Source organism: Microcaecilia unicolor, chromosome 4 (genome assembly GCF_901765095.1).
Source record: "Microcaecilia unicolor chromosome 4, aMicUni1.1, whole genome shotgun sequence".
NCBI lineage: Eukaryota > Metazoa > Chordata > Amphibia > Gymnophiona > Siphonopidae > Microcaecilia > Microcaecilia unicolor.
In genome coordinates, this window is record NC_044034.1 from 122,669,151 (window position 1) to 122,693,113 (window position 23,963).

Here is a 23,963-nt window from a genome sequence, read left to right on the forward strand (position 1 = left end):
TCCCGGGGGCGTGTTGGAGGAGTAGCGAAGGCGGGAATTGGGCGTGCCTAACACATGGTTGTCCTCGACCCATAATGGGGGGGGGGAAAAGGCGTCCCTGACGAACACTTGGATGACTTTACCTGGTCCTTTTTTTCTTACAACCAAGCCACAACAAGGTGCCCGAACTGACCAAATGACCACCAGAGGGAATCGGGGATGACCTCCCTTTACTCCCCCAGTGGTCACTAACGCCCTCCCACCCTCAAAAAAAAATTTTTTTTATATATTTTTTGCTAGCCTCAAATATCATACCCAGCTTCATGACAGCAGTATGCAGGTCCCTGGAGTAGTTTTAGTGGGTGCAGTGCACTTCAGACAGGCGGACCTGGGCCCATCCCCCCTACCTGTTACACTTGTGGTGGTAAATGTGAGGCCTGCAAAACCCACCAGAAACCCACTGTACCCACATCTAGGTGCCCCCCTTCACCCATAAGGGCTATGGTAGTGGTGTACAGTTGTGGGTAATGGGGTTTGGGGGGGCTCAGCACACATGGTAAGGGAACTATGTACCTGGGAGCTTTTTCTGAAGTCCACTGCAGTGCCTCCTAGGGTGCCCGGTTGGTGTCCTGGCATGTCAGGGGGACCAGTTTGTTACGAATGCTGGCTCCTCCCACGACCAAAGGGCTTGAATTTGGTCATTTCTGAAATGGGCGTCCTTAGTTTCCATTATTGCCGAAAATCAGAAACGACCAAATCTAAGGACAACCATCTCTAGGGATGACCTAAATTTCGCGATTTGGGCGTCCCCGACCGTATTATCGAAATGAAAGATGGACGCCCATCTTGTTTCGATAATACGGGTTTCCCTGCCCCCTGCTAGGACGTCCTCAGGAAAACTTGGGCACTCCTTTCGATTATGCCCCTCCACGTGTTTGTTTCTAACTTTTATTGTGTATATTTTTATTGTCATCTGCTTAGTTAATAAGCTTAGTTAATAAGCAGGCTATATGTGATATAAATAATATGTGGCTGGAGTCTAGTGACCTGCTTTCCCGGGTCCAGAAAATAGGGATACAATTTCTGGAGGCCTGTGGACTACATATAAAGTTGTATTTTTAAAGCACTTAGACTTATAAAGTTCCATAGGTTACCAGGTAACTTTGTAAGTCAAAGTGCTTTGAAAATACGCCTAGTAACCTATATAACTTTATAAGTCTAAGTTCTTTGGAAATGAGCACCATATGTTCTTATCCAAAAATACAGCCTTTTGAAAGCTCATTAAAGTGTCTGCAATTTCTGGAGGGAGAAGGGGATGATCTTGATCTACATTGCAGTTTTTGGCTTTTCTTGTGTGTGCATTTTTGTTTTCTTGCCATGTTGCTCATTTCTAGCTCTTTTTCACAGGATATTATTTTGTTTTCCAGTGTCAGCAAGTCATTCAGTATCTTCAGTGTCAGACTGCAGGTGTAAATACAGCAGAAATATGCCAGGTCAGTGGCAGCATGAACCACCTGCAAGTAATAAAGCTTTCAGATAATGAAGGCATTTCTGTATGGAGTAGGATGAATGTTTGGCCCAAATTGCCCACTGAGGTTTTCATCAGGCTGTTAATTAGCACATAGTGACACAACAATATACTTATTTTACACTATAGCAGCATGTAAATATGAACCCGTGCAAACAGTTTTATCAGTTCAAAGCACAATACAGGAAATCCCTTTTTAATTTTTTTTTCTTGGTAACTTGTCCTTTCTCCCGCCCCCCCTTTTTTTTTTTTCTTTCACCTTAGTTGGAACTAGTGCTGGGATTCTGGCCCTTCATAACCAGTTTGGAGAGGGGGGTGGGTATTTAACTAGCTACCCTCCCATTCTTCCAGTCTGGTCAGTACAACAGCTCTCCTCAGGTTGGAAGTCAGGAGCCAAAGCTCCTTTGAGAGCCATGTATCATGGGCTTTAAATCCAAAGCAACTTAACTAGCCAGAAACAGCTCCTGACCAGTTAAATACTCCCTACGCCCCCCCCCCCCCCTCGGGTACTCAGTTCTGTGGCTAAATCTCTCTTGTCTGTCCCCTTCTCCTCTACTGCTAATTCCAGACTCCATTCTTTTTATCTCGCTGCACCTCACGCCTGGAATAGAATTCCTGAGCTTGTACGTCTAGCCCTGTCCTTGGCCGTTTTCAAATCCAGGCTAAAAGCCCACCTCTTTAACAATGTTTTTGACTCCTAACCACTACTCACTTGCCCTGTACCCTTTTATCCCCACCTCTTTAATTCACTTACCTCTTAATTGTTTTGTCTGTCCTATTTAGATTGTAAGCTCTTTGAGCAGGGACTGTCTTAATTTCTAGTTTGGTATACAGCGCTGTGTATGCCTTGTAGCGCTATAGAAGTGATAAGTAGTAGTAGTAAATAGCTTGTTTGGGATTAACCAGGCATTTTCAGCAGCACTTAACTGAATAGTGTAGCTGAAAATCAGTTAGCGCCCAGCGCAAATCTAGCTATTTTGGAGGTGTTCCGGGGGTGGAGTCGAGTCTACACTTAATTAGTTAAGCGCTGATGTTCAGCATCTAACTGGCCAAGGTAACTACATCAGGGGCATAGCTATGGAGGGCCTTGGGGGCCTGGGGCCCCTGGTTTGGCTAGCAGGGGTCCCCAACCCCCACCAGCAGAAGCCTTTCTCCAGCAACTTCGAGCATGCTCATTTTCATTAAAACCGAGCATGCACATGACGTGAAAGGAAGCAGGGCAGGCAATGCGCAGAGAACAGCGCTGGAGAAAGGCTTCAGCTGGTGTAGGTTGGGGGACCCCTGCCAGCCAAGGTATGTAGGGTTGCGGGGATTGCGGCAGGGAAGCGGGCCAAACTGTACCTCGCCACTTTGGACTCCGGACCCCCCCAAACCTTGAGGTCTGGCTACACCCCTGGACCAGATAAGTCAGTCCCGTGTTTATGTGGTTCACCGTAGCTGGCTAAATGCTGAATATTACACTTAACCTGCTATGTTTTTGCTGGCTCCGTATACCCAGAAATTCAATGCTGGAGCCTGAACGTGGCCCAGCATTGAATTTCTGGGAACAACGCCAAAGGCAGTCATCAATACTGATCACTACCAGCTAAATATAGGGCCCCAGGGTGTCAATCTTCACAGTGAATGTTGTGCCCTTTCCCCACCGAGGCTGTGAGCGTTGTCTCCGCAGTATTCCTAACTGATCTGTAATGCTAATGACCCAGCTTGGGGATCAAACAACAGACCTTTCACACCATACTGTGTAGTGTTGCTTCTGAGCTACTGGATTAGCCTACAAAATCTATTTTTAAGCATCTTTTGGACCTGATCCTCTTGACAACTTCTGTTAAATGTGTTAGATGGTTTGTAAATGCCGCAGGAAAGCAATGCATTAAAATACGTCCACACATTAGGATATGCGAAGCTGAAAATCCCCTAGTATGTGACTCAAAAAAAAAAAATGAATTCAGTGCATAAATTGGGCTCAAGCTCTGTAGAGTCCAAACATTTTGATTTGCCTTTTCTCACCCCCCTGTTTTGACAGAGGTTTCAAACAGCTGGCACTGAAGTGACTATAGAGGAACTGCAAAAGATCGTGAACACTCTCATCTGGCTGTTCAGGTAAGAAAATGAGTCGTCATTTTTATTTCTAATGACTCCAGGCACTGAAATGGGATCTAATAAGGAAAATAAAACAGGAGCTTGTTGACTGGCTCAGCAGTAGTGCTGTGGAAAGGTGTGCGAAGGTCTCCTAGTTTTTTCCAGATTGAGCCTTCCATACCTAAGAACAGTGTAGGGTTCTATATTTAATTTTACATTGTGGACTACTTGTGATACCACAAAGGATAGGATGGTATAGAAAGTAGTGTAATAAAGATAAAAGCTGAGCGTGCAACAGAGGCAGCATTCACAACCCATGGGTGGGGAGGGGGAGACTAGTGGTCATCGTTGATGGTGCTATCTGGTGACTGGACAAAGTGATGATGATGATACAGGCCTCAAGACTGTTGCTGCAGTGGTCAGACTAGGAAGAGTAAGAGGGAATGGCTTTTTAAAATGGGGTGTGTGAGGTTGGAGGGACGGTTCCTCCCCAAGTATTTATGAATGAATGCAATGCACCAGAAAGCCACCACTGTTTTCAATGAAACTAGAAGAAAATTGAGGGGGAGGGGAGGTGGCATTAGGTTAAAACAAAAAAGTAACTGTCCACAAATGCGATCTCCCTGGCACAGGGTCCTCAAATCCAGTCCTCAAGGACCACAACACAGCCTGGTTTTCAGGATTTTCACAATTAACATGTATGAGATCTATTTGCATGCAGTGAAAACAGTGAATGCAGATAGGTTTCGTATATATTCTTCTCCGAGGACAAGCAGGCTGCTTGTTCTCACGACTGGGTTGACGTCCGCGGCAGCCCCCACCAACCGGAAGAAGCTTCGCGGGACGGTCGGCACGCAGGCCACGCCCACCGCGCATGCGCGGCCGCCTTCCCGCCCGTGCGCGACCGCTCCCGCCAGTTACTTTTTTTCCGCGACTGAGAGAGTGGTGCGTTTGCCTCTCTCTCGGTTCAGCCGCCGGATTTTCGACCGCGTTTACGCGGATCGTCGCTTGGATTCCCGTTCGGTTTCCTCTGATTTTGTTTGTATTGTTTAGAAAAAAAAAAAAAAAAGAAATTTTTTTGCGCGTGTGGAGCACGCGCTCCCCTTTTTCCCTCGCTTTCTAGCGGGGACGCCACGTTGCGGCCTAGTGGCCGCTCGGTCGGTTGGTTTTTTTCGTGGTGTGATTTTAGCCACCATTGCCGACTTTGACTTCGCCGACGCGATTTTTCCGTCGATGTCCTCGAAGGTCCCGAGTGGATTTAAAAAGTGTGGTCGCTGCGGCCGGCCGATCTCGCAGACCGACACCCACGCTTGGTGCCTCCAGTGCCTCGGGCCGGAGCACAATCTCAAGTCGTGCGCTTTGTGTCTCGGTCTCCGGAAACGGACTCAGGTTGCGAGGCAAGTTCTGCGGGACCGTCTTTTTGGAACTTGCGCCGGCCCCTCGACGTCGACCTCGACGGCATCGGTATCGAAGGCCGGTTCTTCGGTACCGGTATCGATGCCCGAGACATCGGCACCGATGGCAGCGACCCCAGGAGAACAGGTCCCGTCGGCCCGCCGGTCTGCCGGTGAGAGTGGGGTTGAGAGGCCGCGTGGGCAGTCGGCCCCGGTCACTCCCTCAACTCGTGAGCCACGGGACCGAACCCTGTCGGACCCGGTACCGTCGAGACCGAGGGGGATCGACCTCCTCCTCCTCCATGCCCTCCGGCGCCGGTGACGTGCACCGGAAAAAAGATAAGAAGCGCCGTCACCGGGAGCCCTCGGTGCACCCTGAAGAGGAGGCGACGCCGAAGCGTCATCGCAGAGAGGAGAGATCTCCGTCGGTGGTGGAGGTACCGACGCGTCGGGGTTCCGGCACCTCGGTGCCGTCTCCTGGCCCCCAGCAGCTTCTGGCACCGACACCCTTACCGGCCCCACCGCCTTTCCCGGCAGCGGGCCTGGACGAGTGCCTCAGAGCCATCCTTCCGGGGATCCTGGAAGGGCTGATGCGCCAGGCTGTGCCGGCGTCGGGGGTGCTTGCGCCCCCGGCGCCGATGACTGTGGCGCCGGCGAGCTCTAGCCCGGCGCCGGGGCTGTCGACACCGCCGCCGCTTGCGGTGCCGGTCTCGACCGCCACGCAGGTGGAGTCCCCGTCGATGGAGGGAGCTCCGTCCCCGCCGGCGCGGGAGTCCACCGCTCGACGACACCGAGACCTTGGTGCCTCGACGTCGAGCCGGGCCCGGTACCGGACTCAGCTACATGAGCTAATGTCCGATACCGAGGATGAGGACTCGTGGGGGGAAGAGGAGGACCCGAGATATTTCTCCTCAGAGGAGTCTACGGGCCTTCCCTCGGACCCCACGCCGTCACCGGAGAGGAAGCTCTCACCTCCTGAGAGTCTCTCCTTTGCCTCCTTTGTGCGGGATATGTCTATAAGCATTCCCTTTCCCGTGGTCTCTGTGGAAGAGCCGAGGGCCGAGATGCTCGAGGTCCTCGACTATCCATCACCACCTAGAGAGTCCTCCACGGTACCGCTGCACAATGTCCTGAAGGAGACGCTGCTTCGGAACTGGGTGCGACCACTAACTAACCCCACCATTCCCAAGAAAGCAGAGTCCCAGTACAGGATCCACTCTGACCCAGAGCTCATGCGGCCCCAGTTGCCCCATGACTCAGCGGTCGTGGATTCTGCTCTCAAGAGGGCACGGAGTTCGAGGGATACCGCCTCGGCGCCCCCGGGGCGGGAGTCTCGCACTCTGGACTCATTTGGGAGGAAGGCCTACCAATCCTCCATGCTCGTGACCCGCATCCAATCTTACCTGCTCTATATGAGCATCCACATGCGGACCAATGTGCAACAGCTGGCGGACCTGGTCGATAAGCTCCCGCCGGAGCAGTCCAGGCCTTATCAGGAGGTGGTCAGGCAGCTGAAGGCGTGCAGAAAGTTCCTGTCCAGGGGGATTTTTGACACCTGTGACGTGGCATCTCGTGCTGCGGCCCAAGGTATAGTGATGCGCAGGCTCTCATGGCTGCGTGCCTCTGACCTGGACAACTGCACCCAGCAGAGACTGGCTGACGTCCCTTGCCGGGGGGATAATATTTTTGGCGAGAAGGTCGAGCAGATGGTTGACCAACTGCATCAGCGGGAAACCGCTCTCGACAAGCTCTCCCACCGGGCGCCTTCAGCACCCGCCCCCGCGGGCGGGCGTTTTTCCCGGGCTCGGCAGGCTGCACCCTATTCTTTTGCGAAGCGTAGGTACAACCAGCCGGCCCGAAGGCCTCGTCAGGCACAGGGACAGCCCCAGCGCGCTCGTTCCCGTCAACAGCGTGCGCCTAAGCAGCCCCCTGCGCCTCCACAGCAAAAGCCGGGGACGGGCTTTTGACTGGATCCATGGGAACATAGCCGCCCTACAAGTGTCCGTACCGGACGACCTGCCGGTCGGAGGGAGGTTAAAATTCTTTCACCAAAGGTGGCCTCTCATAACCTCCGACCAGTGGGTTCTCCAAATAGTGCGGTACGGATACGCCCTGAATTTGGCCTCCCTGCCTCCAAATTGTCCTCCGGGAGCTCAGTCTTTCAGCTCCCATCACAAGCGGGTACTGGCAGAGGAACTCTCCGCCCTTCTCAGCGCCAATGCGGTCGAGCCCGTACCACCCGGGCAGGGATTCTATTCCAGGTACTTCCTTGTGGAAAAGAAAACTGGGGGGATGCGCCCCATCCTAGACCTGAGAGGCCTGAACAAATTCCTGGTCAAAGAAAAGTTCAGGATGCTTTCCTTGGGCACCCTTCTGCCAATGATTCAGAAAAACGATTGGCTATGTTCCCTGGATTTAAAGGACGCATATACTCACATACCGATACTGCCAGCTCACAGACAGTATCTCAGATTCCGCCTGGGCGCACGCCACTTTCAGTATTGTGTGCTGCCATTTGGGCTCGCCTCTGCCCCACGAGTGTTTACCAAGTGCCTCGTGGTGGTAGCGGCCTACCTACGCAAGCTGGGAGTGCACGTGTTCCCATATCTCGACGATTGGCTGGTCAAGAACACCTCGGAGGCAGGAGCCCTCCGGTCCATGCAGTGCACTATTCAACTTCTGGAGCTGCTGGGGTTTGTGATAAATTACCCAAAGTCCCATCTCCAGCCAACTCAGTCTCTGGAATTCATAGGAGCGCTGCTGAATTCCCAGACGGCTCAGGCCTACCTTCCCGAAGCGAGGGCCACCAATCTCTTGGCCCTGGCTTCGCAGACCAGAGCGTCTCAGCAGATCACAGCTCGGCAGATGTTGAGACTTCTGGGTCATATGGCCTCCACAGTTCATGTGACTCCCATGGCTCGTCTTCACATGAGATCTGCTCAATGGACCCTAGCTTCCCAGTGGTTCCAAGCCACCGGGAATCTAGAGGATGTCATCCGCCTCTCCACCAGTTGCCGCACTTCACTGCTCTGGTGGACCATACGGACCAATTTGACCCTGGGACGTCCATTCCAAATTCCGCAGCCCACGAAAGTGCTGACGACGGATGCATCTCGCCTGGGGTGGGGAGCCCATGTCGATGGGCTTCACACCCAGGGTCTGTGGTCCCTCCAGGAAAAGGATCTGCAGATCAACCTCCTGGAGCTCCGAGCGATCTGGAACGCACTGAAGGCTTTCAGAGATCGGCTGTCCTGCCAAATTATCCAAATTCGGACAGACAATCAGGTTGCAATGTATTACGTCAACAAGCAGGGGGGCACCGGATCTCGCCCCCTGCGTCAGGAAGCCGTCGGTATGTGGCGTTGGGCGTGTCGGTTCGGCATGCTTCTCCAAGCCACGTACCTGGCAGGCGTAAACAACAGTCTGGCCGACAGACTGAGCAGAGTCATGCAACCGCACGAGTGGTCGCTCCATTCCAGAGTGGTACGCAAGATCTTCCGAGAGTGGGGCACCCCCTCGGTGGATCTTTTCGCCTCTCAGACCAACCACAAGCTGCCTCTGTTCTGTTCCAGACTTCAGACACACGGCAGGCTAGCGTCAGATGCCTTTCTCCTTCATTGGGGGACCGGCCTCCTGTATGCTTATCCTCCCATACCTTTGGTGGGGAAGACCTTACTGAAGCTCAAGCAAGACCGCGGCACCATGATTCTGATAGCGCCCTTTTGGCCCCGTCAGATCTGGTTCCCTCTTCTTCTGGAGTTGTCCTCCGAAGAACCGTGGAGATTGGAGTGCTTTCCGACTCTCATTTCGCAGAACGACGGAGCGTTGCTGCACCCCAACCTTCAATCCCTGGCTCTCACGGCCTGGATGTTGAGGGCGTAGACTTCGCTGCGTTGGGTCTGTCTGAGGGTGTCTCCCGGGTCTTGCTTGCCTCTAGGAAGGATTCCACTAAAAAGAGTTACTTTTTCAAGTGGAGGAGGTTTGTCGTTTGGTGTGAGAGCAAGGCCCTAGAACCTCGTTCTTGCCCTGCACAGAACCTGCTTGAATACCTTCTGCACTTATCGGAGTCTGGCCTCAAGACCAACTCAGTAAGGAATCACCTTAGTGCGATTAGTGCTTACCATTATCGTGTGGAAGGTAAAGCCATCTCTGGAGAGCCTTTAGTCGTTCGATTCATGAGAGGCTTGCTTTTGTCAAAGCCCCCTATCAAGCCTCCTACTGTGTCATGGGATCTCAACGTCGTCCTCACCCAGCTGATGAAACCTCCTTTTGAGCCACTGAATACCTGCCATCTGAAGTACTTGACCTGGAAGGTCATTTTCTTGGTGGCAGTTACTTCAGCTCGTAGGGTCAGTGAGCTTCAAGCCCTAGTAGCTCATGCTCCATATACTAAATTTCATCACAACAGAGTAGTGCTCCGCACTCACCCAAAGTTCCTGCCGAAGGTGGTGTCGGAGTTCCATCTTAACCAGTCAATTGTCTCGCCAACATTCTTCCCCAGGCCGCATACCCGCCCTGCTGAACGTCAGTTGCACACATTGGACTGCAAGAGAGCATTGGCCTTCTACTTGGAGCGGACACAGCCCAACAGACAGTCCGCCCAATTGTTTATTTCTTTCGACCCTAACAGGCTAGGGGTCGCTGTCGGGAAACGCACCATCTCCAATTGGCTAGCAGATTGCATTTCCTTCACTTACGCCCAGGCTGGGCTGGCTCTTGAGGGTCATGTCACGGCTCATAGTGTCAGAGCCATGGCAGCGTCGGTGGCCCACTTGAAGTCAGCCACTATTGAAGAGATTTGCAAGGCTGCGACGTGGTCATCTGTCCACACATTCACATCACATTACTACCTCCAGCAGGATACCCGACGCGACAGTCGGTTCGGGCAGTCGGTGTTGCAGAATCTGTTTGGGGTGTAAATCCAACTCCACCCTCCAGGACCCGAATTTATTCTGGTCAGGCTGCACTCTCAGTTAGTTGTTCTTCGTAGGTCAATTTCTGTTGTACCCTCGCCGTTGCGAGGTTCAATTGACCTGGGTTATTGTTTTGAGTGAGCCTGAGAGCTAGGGATACCCCAGTCGTGAGAACAAGCAGCCTGCTTGTCCTCGGAGAAAGGGTATGATACATACCTGTAGCAGTTGTTCTCCGAGGACAGCAGGCTGATTGTTCTCACCTACCCTCCCTCCTCCCCTTTGGAGTTGTGTGTTTCATATTTTATTGCTTGTCATTCAACTGGCGGGAGCGGTCGCGCACGGGCGGGAAGGCGGCCGCGCATGCGCGGTGGGCGTGGCCTGCGTGCCGACCGTCCCGCGAAGCTTCTTCCGGTTGGTGGGGGCTGCCGCGGACGTCAACCCAGTCGTGAGAACAATCAGCCTGCTGTCCTCGGAGAACAACTGCTACAGGTATGTATCATACCCTATTGTGGAAATCCTGAAAACCAGGCTGGGCTGTAGACATCATGTGAGTCTAAAGTGCAGCTAAGGAAAAATTAGTCAGGCTGTGCTTCTCAGCCTCTCTAGGTTATAGAAAAACCTAGATCAAGGCAGATCAGGATACAAAGAGGAAATCATTCGAATGGGGGTTAATGTATTACCTTACCCTGTCCTTCCCTCCCTTGTACAGACATAGCACACTGTTTGCTACTGGAAAAATTACCATTTAAAGCTGGAGAGGAATTTATTGAAAATGTACGTTTTTGCTCCTGATGTTCCTTGACAGTAGCTTTAAAGGGTAACGCGGAATACTGCTGGGTGCACATTTTAAGAAACACTTGTCCTAATACAAACAGAATTCTTAACAGAAATCCCTAAATACTCCTTTGTCCCCACTGGGAGAAAGATACTTCAGAAGATTCAGGCTATGCTTTTAATACTGAAGCAGCAGAAACTAAGGAGAGAAGAGCCATTATCCATAGGATCTGGAATCTCTATGGATAAGTCCTCTCATCTTAGAAAATCAAAGGACCATTTAGACTGTGTTATGTTGGATATATCCAACAGATAAAAATGTACTTTATGTACACCCCTTGGTTGTACCATTATGGTTTAGGAGTGTGGTTTACTACCATCTCTTAAATAAATTCACATGTATGTTTAGTTAAAGAGAATTATACCTTGCTTTGGGGATAGTGCTGCTGGGAGAGATTTTGTCGGGTGGAGAGATTCGCTCTCCCCAGGTTTCTGTAACATTGTTGACCCCCAAAGAACATAGATTACTGGAGTAACCTCAAAGATTTGAGGAAGCCTGGGGAGAGGATAATGCTGTGTATGGAAGAACTCAGCCTGACGACTCACAATTGGGGACATGAGAAAATACTTTGACAAGCAGGAAGATGGGACAATGATATCCAGCACTTCTTAAGCTTCAGTAAGTGAACGCTGTTTCACCCAATCCCATCACAAATTAACCACCACCCCCCCCCCCCCCCCCCCCCCCCCCCCGTTTACTAAGTCGTGCTAGTGGCTGCTGCGTTGCAATGGTGACGTGTTCAGCTTTGGCACACGCCAGCCACTAGCATGGCTTAGTGAATGGGAGTAAACCTATATATCATATAATATAATTTTTAACCTTTTGTAATTGATTACATCTCTCAGCAAAAAGACTGCTTTATCTGCTCCCAAAGAATTGCAGGCTAGAACTTTCCCCAGTCAGCAGGCTGAAGTTAACCCACTTTTGTTGGTCCTGTTTTCTTGTTTTTCTTATTTTTTTCCCCTTAAATTTGTATCTCCGTAATGAGGAGGGGTAGCCTAGTGGTTAGTGCGGTGGACTTTGATCCTGAGGAACTGGGTTTGATTCCCACTGCAGCTCTGGGCAAGTCACTTAACCTTCCATTGCCCCAGGTACAAATAAGTACCTGTATATAGTATGTAAAGCGCTTTGAATGTAGTGCAAAAATCACAGAAAGGCGATACATCAAGTCTCATTCCCATTCTTCATCCCTTACTTTTGTGGACTTCAGAATTGGTGTTGATCTTTATTGAATTATTCATTGTAATTTTCTTTCCTGAACTTTATTTTATTTACTGATGTTTTTTTTTTTCAAAAGTTGTATACTTGAATTTTGTATTTCAACTTTATATAAAAATAAGGTATTGTTCTCTCTCCTCAAAGAACAAGTGTAAAGGAAAATAACTGGTTGTTGAGGTCAATTAGCATCTAATGAACCTATTAAGTTATACAGGCAACTCTCCAGTACAAAAAGTTACTAAACTTGATGCATGTGTTCTTGCGTCTGGCAGGCTTTCTTCGATCTGCATGCTTGAAATAACATCTCATTGTATCGCGCAGTTTTAATTTTGTAGTAGAAGCTGAGCAGTGCTCAGAGATCAGAACAGAAACAGAATTTTTTAAGGCATTTCACACTGTTCTACATGAGAACTGAGAAAGCTAGCCAGTCTGAACGTTGGAAAAAAAAATTTATATACTGGGTGAGAGGTTACATAGTAACATAGTAAATGACGGCAGATAAAGACCTGTACGGTCCATCCAGTCTGCCCAACACGGTAAACTCATTATACATGGTATGCAATACTTTATATGTATACCCAAGTTTGATTTGTCCTTCCTGTTTTCAAAATCAGTGGAGTCCATTCTGGTTAAGGGAACAAGAGCTATGGGCTGTTGCAAGAATGTGAACCCTGCTGTTCCCTCAAGGTCACACACATTAATTGAAGAGGTTTATAAATGAAGTGCCAGTTCATGGATAAGATAATCTGCAAAAAGAGAGACTGTACTGGAAGGACATTGATAAAGCTAGACAATGACTGAAGGGTTGGCAATTGAAAATATTATTTCGGAGAAAGAAACTGATAGTCATCAAAGAGGAAAGCAGCAAGAGATGGGGTCATCTTTTAATCTCAAGGCAGCAAATCAGTGTGACAGAGCAGTTGGGTGCATAAAGAAACATAGCTGTTAGAAACAGAGAGGTAATATCTCTTTGTACAGGACACTGGCATACTGTGTTCAGTTCTGGGAGCACATCTATTGATTACCATTAATAAGGTAGAGGCAGTTGAAAGGAGGACCATAAAAATGGTGCATGGACTACAGGAGTATGTCATATGCAGGGAAACAAAGGCGCTAAAGATGTACTCTTGAAGAAAGAAGGGTAAGGGAGGATATGTTATAAATACTTAAATATCTAGTAGACTTCAGTAAGGTACCAGAAGGTCAAATTTTCCATAGAATAGAGGTGTGTCCTTGGGGCACACCTAGCTAGTCAGGTTTTCAGGATACCCACAATATGCATGGACTACCTCCCATTGTATGCAAACTCATCTCCTGAATATTCACTGGGGGGTATCCTGAAAACGTGGCTGTGATTTGGGTTGAGGTCCATCACCATTCAGTGAAAAGTTGAGGATAAAGGGTCTTATGTGAAGGGAGGGAAGCCCAATGAGCAAACACCTGGAACAGACTCCTGTGATAAGAGCCAAAACAGTGGCAGAAAGCATGCATAGGACATGCATTGAAAGAACATGAGTAGTGAGGAAAAGAAAGCAAAAACCTAAATTAAGATGTGGCTCAGATTGATTGCGTTTATGCTTTATATTTGGTATTTTCTTTTACTATTGTTATGCTGTTAATAAAATTGTAAGTTTCATGTTAAACTGCTGTACACGAACATGGGTGAAATCTCTTCATAAAGGTGGTTAATAAATCCCGATAAATAAGCAGATTGGGTGGACTAAGTAATCAGTGTCAGAGCTGAGGAGTAGGCTAACGGTTGGTGCACTGGGCTGAAAACCTGGGGACCTGTTCAATTTCTGTTGTGGTTATTTGTGATCATAGGCAAGAAATTTAGCTCTCCATTACGATTGTGAACCCACGAGGCACAGAGCAAAGTACCTACATCTTAAGTGTAAACCCAGTAGTCCAAACCATAGCAAGGACTGTAAATTGTTTTGGGCAAACTTTAGGTTGCTTTCAGTGAGACTTGGTTTGTAACTTTTTTTGGTTTTATGTTGAACAAATAGTCTCATAACTTTCTGTGAATATATTCACAGCACTGCAGCACAGAACAAGCTCTCGGATGAAGAGCTGTCAGCCAGTCTTTCCACCATCCGCAGTGTGTTGCCAAAACAAGTCCTGCAGGTCATTCTCCAAGTGTGGAGTCAGCATGGGCAGTCGATCTCCTTGTCAGAAGATCCCAAGAACATGGTAACAGTAGGACAGGTAACAAACCGTTTCCCAGCTCTGGAAGGTTGAAATTGGTCACATTTAGTAGAACTTTTATTGGGTAAAGGGAAATTGGTGCAAAAATCTGATCATTTACTGTGTAATTTTTATGAAGTTCTGGCAGGGAAAAAGAGAGAATAGAGGAGGAAAGGGAGGTAGGTTTTCTACATACATTTTACATTAGGATCACACGCTTTTTAAATTTTTTTTTTTCTGGAATTGGCTTTCATTGTGAAGTTTTGTGCCTCTCCACTTTGTTTCATTTTATCACGTCACATGGCATTGTTAACCATTTGTGATAACATTTAGAGGCCCTTTTTGCAAAGGTGTGTAAGGGCCTACGTGCATGCAGCGCATGTCAAATCAGCATTACCGCCCGGCTAGCATATGCTCCAGGGCTGGTGGTAATTCTGAGTTTGGCACGTGCCGAAACATGGTAGAAAATAATTTTCTACTGTGGAGGATGTTCCCTGTGGTAATCAGCAGTTGGCACGCGCTGGACAGTTTACCGCACAGGTAACGCTAAGCTCTTACCGGTAAGTCAGTGGATGGCGTTAAGGGCTCAGGCCGTAAATAGCTGCACACGGGTTTTCCTTTTCCTGCATGTCCATTTTCCAGCCCAACCCCCCCCCCCTTTTTTTTTTTCCAGACGTGCTGGAGAAATGATCCAGTGCGCGTCCAGTACATGCGCCCACACACTACTGCTGGCCACTTTATGGCGCACCTTTGTAAAAGGGCCCCTTAGTGACCAGCTGAGAAATAACGGTGGAGTATCATTGAACCTCATCAAGGAAATTGGTGTTGAGGGCTGCAGAATTTAATTTAATGTGTCGTGTGAGAGGGATACAAAGCTCATGAACTAGATACTGACAACTACTTTCAGCAACTTCCTAAGTTTTCTTGAATCAAAGAGGGGAGTACAAGAGGCAGCATAAGGATCAGAAGGTCAACAGCGAGGAGAACTGTAGCCCAGTGTTTCCCAAGTCCAGTCCTAGAGTATCCCTTGCTAGTCAGGTTTTCAGGATATCCACAATGAAAAATATGCATGAACTTGATTTGCATACACTGCCTCCATTATATGTAAATCTCCTTCATGCATGTTCATTGTGAATATCCTGAAAATCTGACTGGGAAGGGGTACTCCAGGACCAGACTTGGGGAAACTCTGCTGTAGCCATTGGTAGATTTAAGTACCTACATATTTATTTGTGACATTTATATCCCACGTTATCCCAAACAAATTTGAGTTCAATGTGGCTTACAATAAACAGTATAGAATACATAACAAAGAATAATGCATAAGAGTAATTTTTTTGTAAGAACCCAATTATACAATGCAATATCATAGCATTCTGGGATAGCTATGGATGTTTAACATTTAGAAAATCTAATTATGAATAAGAAATTGTACATGAAGTAAAGAGAAGGTTAAAGAGAAGCCACATTGAGCCTGCTTTTAGTGGGAAAGTGTAGGATACAAATATTATAAATAAATAAATGGTAAATAGAGTGATAACCAATTCAGGTAATAATTAGTTGCTTGAACAGGAATGATTTGAGGATTTTGCAGAATTTAGTATATTCCTGTATATTTCTTATTTTGAGCGGTAAGGAGTTCCACCATTTGGTTCCTAAGTGAAGTCTGCAGAGTGGACACAGTTTTGTAGATCACGTTTTTGCAATTTGGGAGATGTAGTCTGAGATACTTTTTTGCCTCATATTTCATGTTTCTTTGAGGTAAGTTTATCCATATAGTCTGGAACTGTGCCATTTAGGATTTGAAAGATAAAGGTACATAATTTGAAGGTGATACTCACTTTGATAGGAAACCAGTGTAATTTAATAAAGGGGAGGCACTTTCAAAATGAAAGATTTTGTTTATTTATTTATTTATTTATTTATTTATTTATTGCATTTGTAGCCCACATTTTCCCACCGTATGGCAGGTTCAATGTGGCTTACATATTGCTAAAAAGGCAGTTGCAAATTTTAGATTTGTAGAAGTCTAGTACATAATACAGAAGTACAATACACGCTTAGATTGATATATTCGCATATTGTGAGAGAGGTTAATATTATTGTTTTCCATTTCTGAACTTTTCATGATGTAAGGTGGTGTGGGATTAGGGATTATATGAACCTGGCTGCAGTGTTTTGAGCTGTTTGGAGTTTTTTCAACAGGTACTCCTTATAACCAGCATATATGGCATTATAATAATCAAATTGGGATAATGTTAATGATTGTACCAATAATCTGATTATTTTTGATGAGATATAGGGTCTAATCCCTTTTTAGTTTCTGAAGAGACCTGAAAGATTTTGTGATTACCGAGGAAACCTGAGTATCAAATGTTAAATGTTTACTATAATTTTTTCTAGAATTGCAGATTGTCAATGGGGAATGAAGTGTTGTCAATTGCAAAACTGTTGTAGTCGTTTCGGTCAAATAGATTGGTTTATTTGTACCCCGCGCTTTCCCACTCATGGCAGGCTCAATGCGGCTTAGGTACTTATTTGTACCTGGGGCAATGGAGGGTTAAGTGACTTGCCCAGAGTCACAAGGAGCTGCCTGTGCCTGCAGTGGGAATCAAACCCAGTTCCCCAGGACCAAAGTCCACCACTCTTACCACTAGGCCATGACTTTAGTTTTTTTCTTTATTTAGTTTTAGTTTTTATTTATTTAGTTTTAGTTTAGGTTTCCATCAAATTTAAGCCAAGTTTTGCCTTTTGTAAGATGTCTTGAATGTTCTTTTTGAATGTTATGTATATGGTAACATCATCAGCATATATGAATGTCTTGAATCCTGCTGTTTCTAGTCTGTTACCTAGTGGTCACATTAAACACTATGGGTGACAGTGGAGAACCCTGAGGGGCGCCACAGTCTGGTGACCAAGAGGAGGATAAGGTTCCTTTCATTTTCACTTTATAAGATCTTGATTTCAAGAATCCTTGGAACCATTTATAGACTGTGCCGCATATGCCAAAGCTGTCTAGTATGTTTAATAGGATATTACTACTACATTGAACTGCGCTATCGAACTGCATTATTAAGATCTTAGTCCCTATGCTAATTTCTATGATAAAATGAGGTGATAAAAAAAAACAAAGAAGAGCAACTGCAAAGGTCAAAATTTGTATCAGGTGTGGATGCTATACAAATATACTGTCCTTGAAGTCCAGACCAGATGTATTCCATGTATTAAAAGGAAGGAAGGTCATATGACAGCCAGCACGGTTAACAAGTGAGGTGAAGGAAACTAAAAAAAAACAAAAATCCTTCAGAAAAGGGAAGAAGGATCTGACTGAAAATAAAAGGAAACATAAGAAATGGCAAACCAAATGCAAAGCGCCAATAAGGAAGGCAAAGAGACTTTTTAAAAGATTTACATGGGAGGCAAAAAAACACATAGTAAAACGTTTTAGGTATATTAGAAGCAAGAAGCCGGTAAAATAATCAGTTGGGCAGTTAGATGACTGATGTGTAAAAGAGGCACTCCATGGCCATAGCAGAGAGATTAAATTCATTCTTTGCTGAAGATGTGGAAGAGATACCAGTTTCAGAAATGATACTCAGTTCTGATGAGTCGAGAAATAAACAAATCTCGGCAAACCTGGAAGATGTAATGGGGCAATTTGACAAACCGAAGAGTAGCAAATTGCCTGGCCCAGATGATATACATACATCCCAGAATACTGATAGATTTGAAAAAATTACTTGCAGAGGTATTAATAATATGTAATGTATCTTTAAAATGAAGCATGGTGCCAGAAGATTGGAAGGTGGCCAATATAATGCCAATTTTTTAAAAGGGTTCAAGAGGTGATCCGGGAAATTATTGACTGGTGAGTGTGACAACGGTGGCAAGCAAAATGGTATAGACTACTATAAAGAACAAAATTACACAGCATATACATAAGCATGCAATAATGAGAAAAGGCCAATATGGATTTAGTCAAGGGAAATCTTGCCTCACCAATCTACTACATTTCTTTGACAAGATGAATCAACATATGGAATGTTGCCACGATTTGGGTTTCTGACAGGTACTTGTGGCCTGCTTGGCCACTGTTTGGAAAACAGGATACTGGGCTAGATGGACCATTGGTCTGACCTAGTATGGCTACTCTTATGTTTTTATGATAAAGGTGAGCCGGTTGATATTGTATATCTGAATTTTCAAAAGATATTTGACAAAATACCTCATGAAAGACTCCCGAGAAATTGAGAAAGTCATGGGATAGGACAGTGGTTCCCAAACTTGATCCTGGAGGCACCCCAGCCAGTCAGGTTTTTAGGATATCCAAAATGAATATTCTTGAGAGAGATTTGCATGAACTGCCTCCATGCAATGTTTGAAACCACTTGTCATCTTTATGAGAGAAAAATAAAATCCAAAACAAACTAAAATTGGGCATTTAATTTGCAGGAGGCAGGTGGAGGCTGGCCAAGGTCACCAAAGCAGGCTGTATCTGTTTATTTTGTCATTGCTCCAAGAGCAGTGAAGATAATAAAATTATTCACTCTCTAACCTAAACCACCAATGCCCCTCCCCCACCCAACCAAGCTGTGGGGTGCTGGTATAACCAACGATGGCCCTGATTTACTAAGCTCCTTTCTCAGACACAGGATGCAAAACTAGCTAGTACACATTTCAGAAAATGGTGTGTTAGAAGTGGTGGAGGGCTGGCCAGAATCACTATCACTTGGATACCATCAACAAAGGCTGAAGAGGAAGAAGGAGACCACCAATAATGGTGCTAGCCAGGGGCTGGTTAGAACAGGCACATCCAATTACACAAGATTCTCTCCCATCCAGACTATGCAGGCATGGAGTTAGTTGCATCTTAAATTTTTTTGCCCCATCCAAAGAAAATAAGTGAGCTTGGAACTCTAATTTTCTGTTCTTTTGACTAAAAAAAAGAAGAGTGAATTGATGGTCTTCCTGCTTCTTTTTGCATATGGGCAGACATTGATACCAGATACGAATTATCAGGCCAGTTAGACCTTTAGGATCTTTTACCTTTGCAATTCTTTATCATCTTCTCACCAAGGCTATTCATTCAAATACTACTTTCCTTTCATCATTTACACATGGTGCCCCAAACTACAAAACATCTTGTGAACAAATGCTAGCTTAAAGACTGCATTTGGACCAGAAATCTCATCACCAGCATAATTACAATTTCAGCAGGACATCCTAATCAACATCCCTAGGCAGGAGAAACCTGAACTATGAATTAAACTAGGCCACAGGCAAAAGAGATTGAAAATAGATAAAAAGGAAATAAAGGACAAGATTACAAAAACATCCAAAAAGATACCTACTCACTTTTTCCTTAGTCCTCAATTCATCAAACATTCCCTGTATTTCCACTTTCCAATCATCTTGCATGGAGTGGAAAGACTCTTGTGGCATCTCTTATCACTGCCCTTTCGATGGCTGTAAGCTGCTCCAGAATTATTGCAAACGATGGTCGAATATGTGGCTTTTGTATTTAGACTTTGATTTTCCTTCTAAACATCTTTTATATTTCTGAATGAGTGTATTAAGATTGTTTGACAGCCAGGTTTCCCTTGTTCCCTGCTTCCCGGGACAGCGTTGAAGGTAACTCTCTTGGAGGAGATATCTTTTGTAGCTGTTGAGGAGGGTGAGGGCTTGTGTCACATGGGCATGCTGTCTGGCATGAAGAATGTATAAGAACAGAAATTGGGGATAAAAAAATCTAATATAAAATGAAATTTAAGGATAAAAGTATGTCCCATCCTCTCTTGAATGTCTGTCATTGTGAGGTCTGAACTGTGAGTGGGACTTCCAATTTCTGAACACCCATCTTGTGGAGGTGACACTGGAAGGACCATCTGCCAGCTTGCACTGCTCATTCATATATTTATTAGTAATAAATACAAATGTTAAAAAAGAAGTTACATCTTATGATGTATAGAAATGTTATTGAAGCTCTTACTTCTGAATTAGGATGTAATGGTTCCATCCATTTTCTCACCAAAGGAAAGGAAAGAAAATTATCAGGTAAGAACTAATTTTTCCATTTGATGAGTCTGTACTGAAGTTAAGAGACCCGAGTTTTCATGTATGCTTATCCATCTACATAGGCTTTGGGAATGCTGCCTATATCCCAGTGTGTCAGTATGTGTTGATAGTACAGCCAGATGGGGCCATGTTCAGATAACAACTTTTTGGCCTTTTTGCAGCTTGTAGATTTCCAGTGGAAGCTGGGGGTGGCAGTGAGCTCGGACTCCTGCAGGTCTCTGAATCACCCCTACGTGACTGTGATGCTGAAAGTGGCAGACTACTCCGGACAGATCGTGAGCAAATCCTTTGAAATGACCATTCCACAGTTTCAGGTTATATATATTTATATATTTTGTTTGCTTTATTTCCTAACCTTGCTTTTATTCTTTGGTCATGATATGATGCATGTAAAATGGTGCTGTTACACATACCTAGAGACCTGCAAAGGTAGAGAGACATAAAAATGTACTTATTTGCACATGTGAACACAGATAACACTGACTTAGCTTTAGTGTAACAGGTGTAAATGTGTGTTTCTCTTTCTTACCTGCTTGAGAAAACTATGCTGCTTTGGTCTTCATATTCTTTGAAAGACTTTTCCAAAGCGATAGTAGTGCCAAGAATCAGATGGCATTTCTTTAATTTTGGCAATTTTCACCAAAGTAGGGGATAAAGAAAGGGAAGATATATTTGGGCAGTGCTAGCTGGGAAAGCTGGTTTCTACCTATCAGCTGGTGACCAATATAGGGAGGCTTTGTCCTCAACACTAATCCACCATTAGCTTGTGGCCATTAATTCAGAAAATGGAAAAATCGGCCACTTTCCAACTGCAGTAAAAATTACCTTTGTGCACGGGAAAGACCTGTGTAAGAGTGCACCAAGACTCTTTCTACCCCAGCTTTGTAAAAGAACCCAAAATTTGATTTTTTTTTTTCTTTTTCATTTTTCGTTTGCCAACAACATGAAATGACCTAGGATATATATCATCATTTTCTATGTTTTGAAAGAAATGTGTGTAGTATTTGAGTTTAACTGAAGCCGTGTATGTGATCAATGATCAGAGCATTTCTTATATTTGTTAGATTGACTGGGCTTTATTTCCATATCTTTTTCCCTTTTGCATACTCCTTATTTTCTGCTATTAATCTGTCCTGTTTGTTTTTCATTTTCAGAATTTCTTCAAACAGTTCAAGGAAATGGCCGCTGTTCTGGAAAGTGTTTAAGTCCAACACATTGTCGATTTGCAGAGCTCATGCTTTGATCTCCTTGTGTACCAAGAGCTTTTGCCCATGACACAGGACAAGATCAGGTTTTGTTAAGGCTTCCTGTTGGCCATCATTTCTGAAAATTTCCTGAGTCATATGAACGGAAGCAAGCACCAACATTTTTCTCATGGCATGAGAATTACATTTTGGCCATACCGGGAATAAGTTGGTTTTTCTCCAGGAACATTTCTTCCTTCGTATGGATCTTCCACAACTCTGAATATCAAGAATGGTGTTTGGCACAAATATTTTTTGTATAGGACTATGTGATGAGGAGCGCAAATTCTGCAACTTAGTTTTATTTAATGTCCTCACCTAACACCGTATTCTCCATTGAGGCAAAAATGCCCATTTCGTGATTATCAAGTTTTGCTTTGTTTTGTAATCAAGGCTAGAAAAAAGTAAATCTTATGCTTATTCAGCGACTGCCACCAGCTTGAGCAAAGGAGCCAGTGGTATAGTCTGTGCTAAGCCTGAGCAGGGGAGAGCCACTGCCATTGTAGCCAGGGGAAAGAAGCAGGGGGTGGGAGGGCGCTAAAGGGGTAGAGGTAGGGAAGAGAAGGGAAAACCAGAAGAGAAGAGCCAAAAACAGTGCAAATTAGAAAGTAACACCCCTAAAGAACAATACCAGAGGGAAACTGAACAACATTTTTAAAAAGTATTAAGAAAACTCTGCATTGAAGCCCAACATTTTAGGAACCATTATTTTCTTTTTTTTAATTATTAACCCTTTAAAGCTCTCTCCAGTTACTTCTGTGAAGTCTTGGCATCAAGTGTGGTTGTGTCTTTTGCCATGGAAGTGTTTGTGCAACTAGTGCGTACTAAGAAATGGTGCCTATTGCCACAAGATCCTCCGCTTGTGAGCGGTAATGAACCACACTAATAGTAGCTGTCACAGGTCATAGAACAAACAATCGGGCAATCATTAGTGAAGCATAGAATGTTAGTGTTAGCAGTCTTCAGCCATTCGAGTAGGAGATGGGAGACATGAGCATTATGTAATGTCCCAGCTGTAATTTGCTCTTAATTTCTTTCTCAGACCAAATAGAGAAGTCCATGATTTGATAACATACAAGATGGCATATGCATACACAGGGTAATATAGGAAGAAATTACAGGATTTCACTAACCCATTGTAATAACTGTACAGTGTATAGAAGTACATGTCATTTTTCTCATGCCTCTTTGGTCTAGTTCTAGAAACCCTCTCTAGAAGCTCACAGAGGGTCGGCTCCCGTTCAAAGTGTTAGTCTGGTTTCAGGATAGCAACAGTGAACTTCTCAATTATTGTGTACTTTTTGATCCAAAAGCCATAATGTTTCAGTTTTGTGTGTCTGAATTAGAGGACCGAGTTACCCAAGCTTTGCTAAACTGCCTTGCCCCAGGTAGCGTTCTAAAATTTACACCAACTTCAAAATAAATATTATAGAAATGCACTTACAGTTTTAAATCAAGGTGTAATGTCCTTGCTGCTTTTCATCTTATGCTCCCCCCCCCCCCCCCCCCCCCAACTGTCTTGACACATGACCTACAGCAATAAAATTTGAAATTTTTCTGGGATGTCTGATTTTTTGTTTTCACCCCAATCCTCCTGCCCCCCCCCCCCCAATCCCTATCCAATACAAAACTTTAGAGAAGAAAGTTTGTGATCTAGCAGTACCACTTTAATGTTCAACAACCAGTTTCCCTAATCTAGTTATTTTTTGGACCCTATGCAATAAGACTTTTTCATTATATTATTAACTTATACACTGCTATATTGACTATTGCATTTAAAAACGCGCACAAATAAAAATACATAAGCCCCCTGGATTCTATATGTGGCACCCAAGATGCATGTGCAAATAGAGTAATGAGCCAATTAACATCAGTAATTGGGTGCTAATAAGTAATTATTGACTATTGGCACTCATTAAAATTTACACATTTGTCTGGCTGCATGTTATTTTATAAGGCATGGCATTTCAAAAGGGGGCGTGGCCACAGGTGCATCAGGAGTGTTCAGCAATGTTGTTCCTGGAATTATACAATACAGCCTCAGGTTTCAATAGGCGAAAATCTGGTGCCTAAAGTTAGACATGGGAATCAATGTTAATCATGATTCTACAAAGGATAGAATTGCAATTTTTTTCAGCACTTAATTTTGAGCGCCATTTACTGAATCCATCCAAAAGTGCCAGTTTAATCACTAACAATAAAGTACCTAATCCACTCGCATATACAATTCCCCATCAACCTGTACCTGACCCAGCCCAGGACTACTACTAGATTCATCCAACCCTGTAAGCTAAGATGAAAAAGAGCATCTGACCTCTTCCCCCAGGGGAAATAAAAAAGATTTTTCACACTGAATTAAGTTGCCCTTTGCCTCAGTTCTCCTGGCAACTTATTTGACATTTCCTATGTTGTATAGCCTTATTCATATGATGCATCATGACTTAGATTGCCAAGGTCTGGAAGAGCTTTATCCCTCTGCTGATGTCTGCTTTTCACAGCACATTTGGAAGC

The 23,963-nt window shown here is 45.1% G+C and overlaps 1 protein-coding gene across 2 annotated transcripts in view; it reads left to right on the forward strand.

The window, feature by feature from the left end:
* The window catches only part of COMMD6 (COMM domain containing 6), a 38,610-nt gene extending 15,601 nt beyond the window's left edge, over positions 1–23,009 (forward strand). Inside the window, exons 3-7 of one of the 2 annotated variants that reach the window (XM_030200603.1) lie at positions 1,407–1,472; positions 3,531–3,607; positions 13,986–14,154; positions 20,370–20,522; positions 21,363–23,009. In XM_030200603.1, the coding sequence (XP_030056463.1) occupies positions 1,407–1,472; positions 3,531–3,607; positions 13,986–14,154; positions 20,370–20,522; positions 21,363–21,413 (516 nt within the window). In that variant the 3' untranslated portion in view covers positions 21,414–23,009. Of the gene's footprint in view, positions 1–1,406; positions 1,473–3,530; positions 3,608–13,985; positions 14,155–18,490; positions 20,188–20,369; positions 20,523–21,362 lie in introns of those variants that run through there. The other variant, XM_030200604.1, reaches the window with a different exon arrangement.
* Positions 23,010–23,963: the final 954 nt, after the last annotated feature.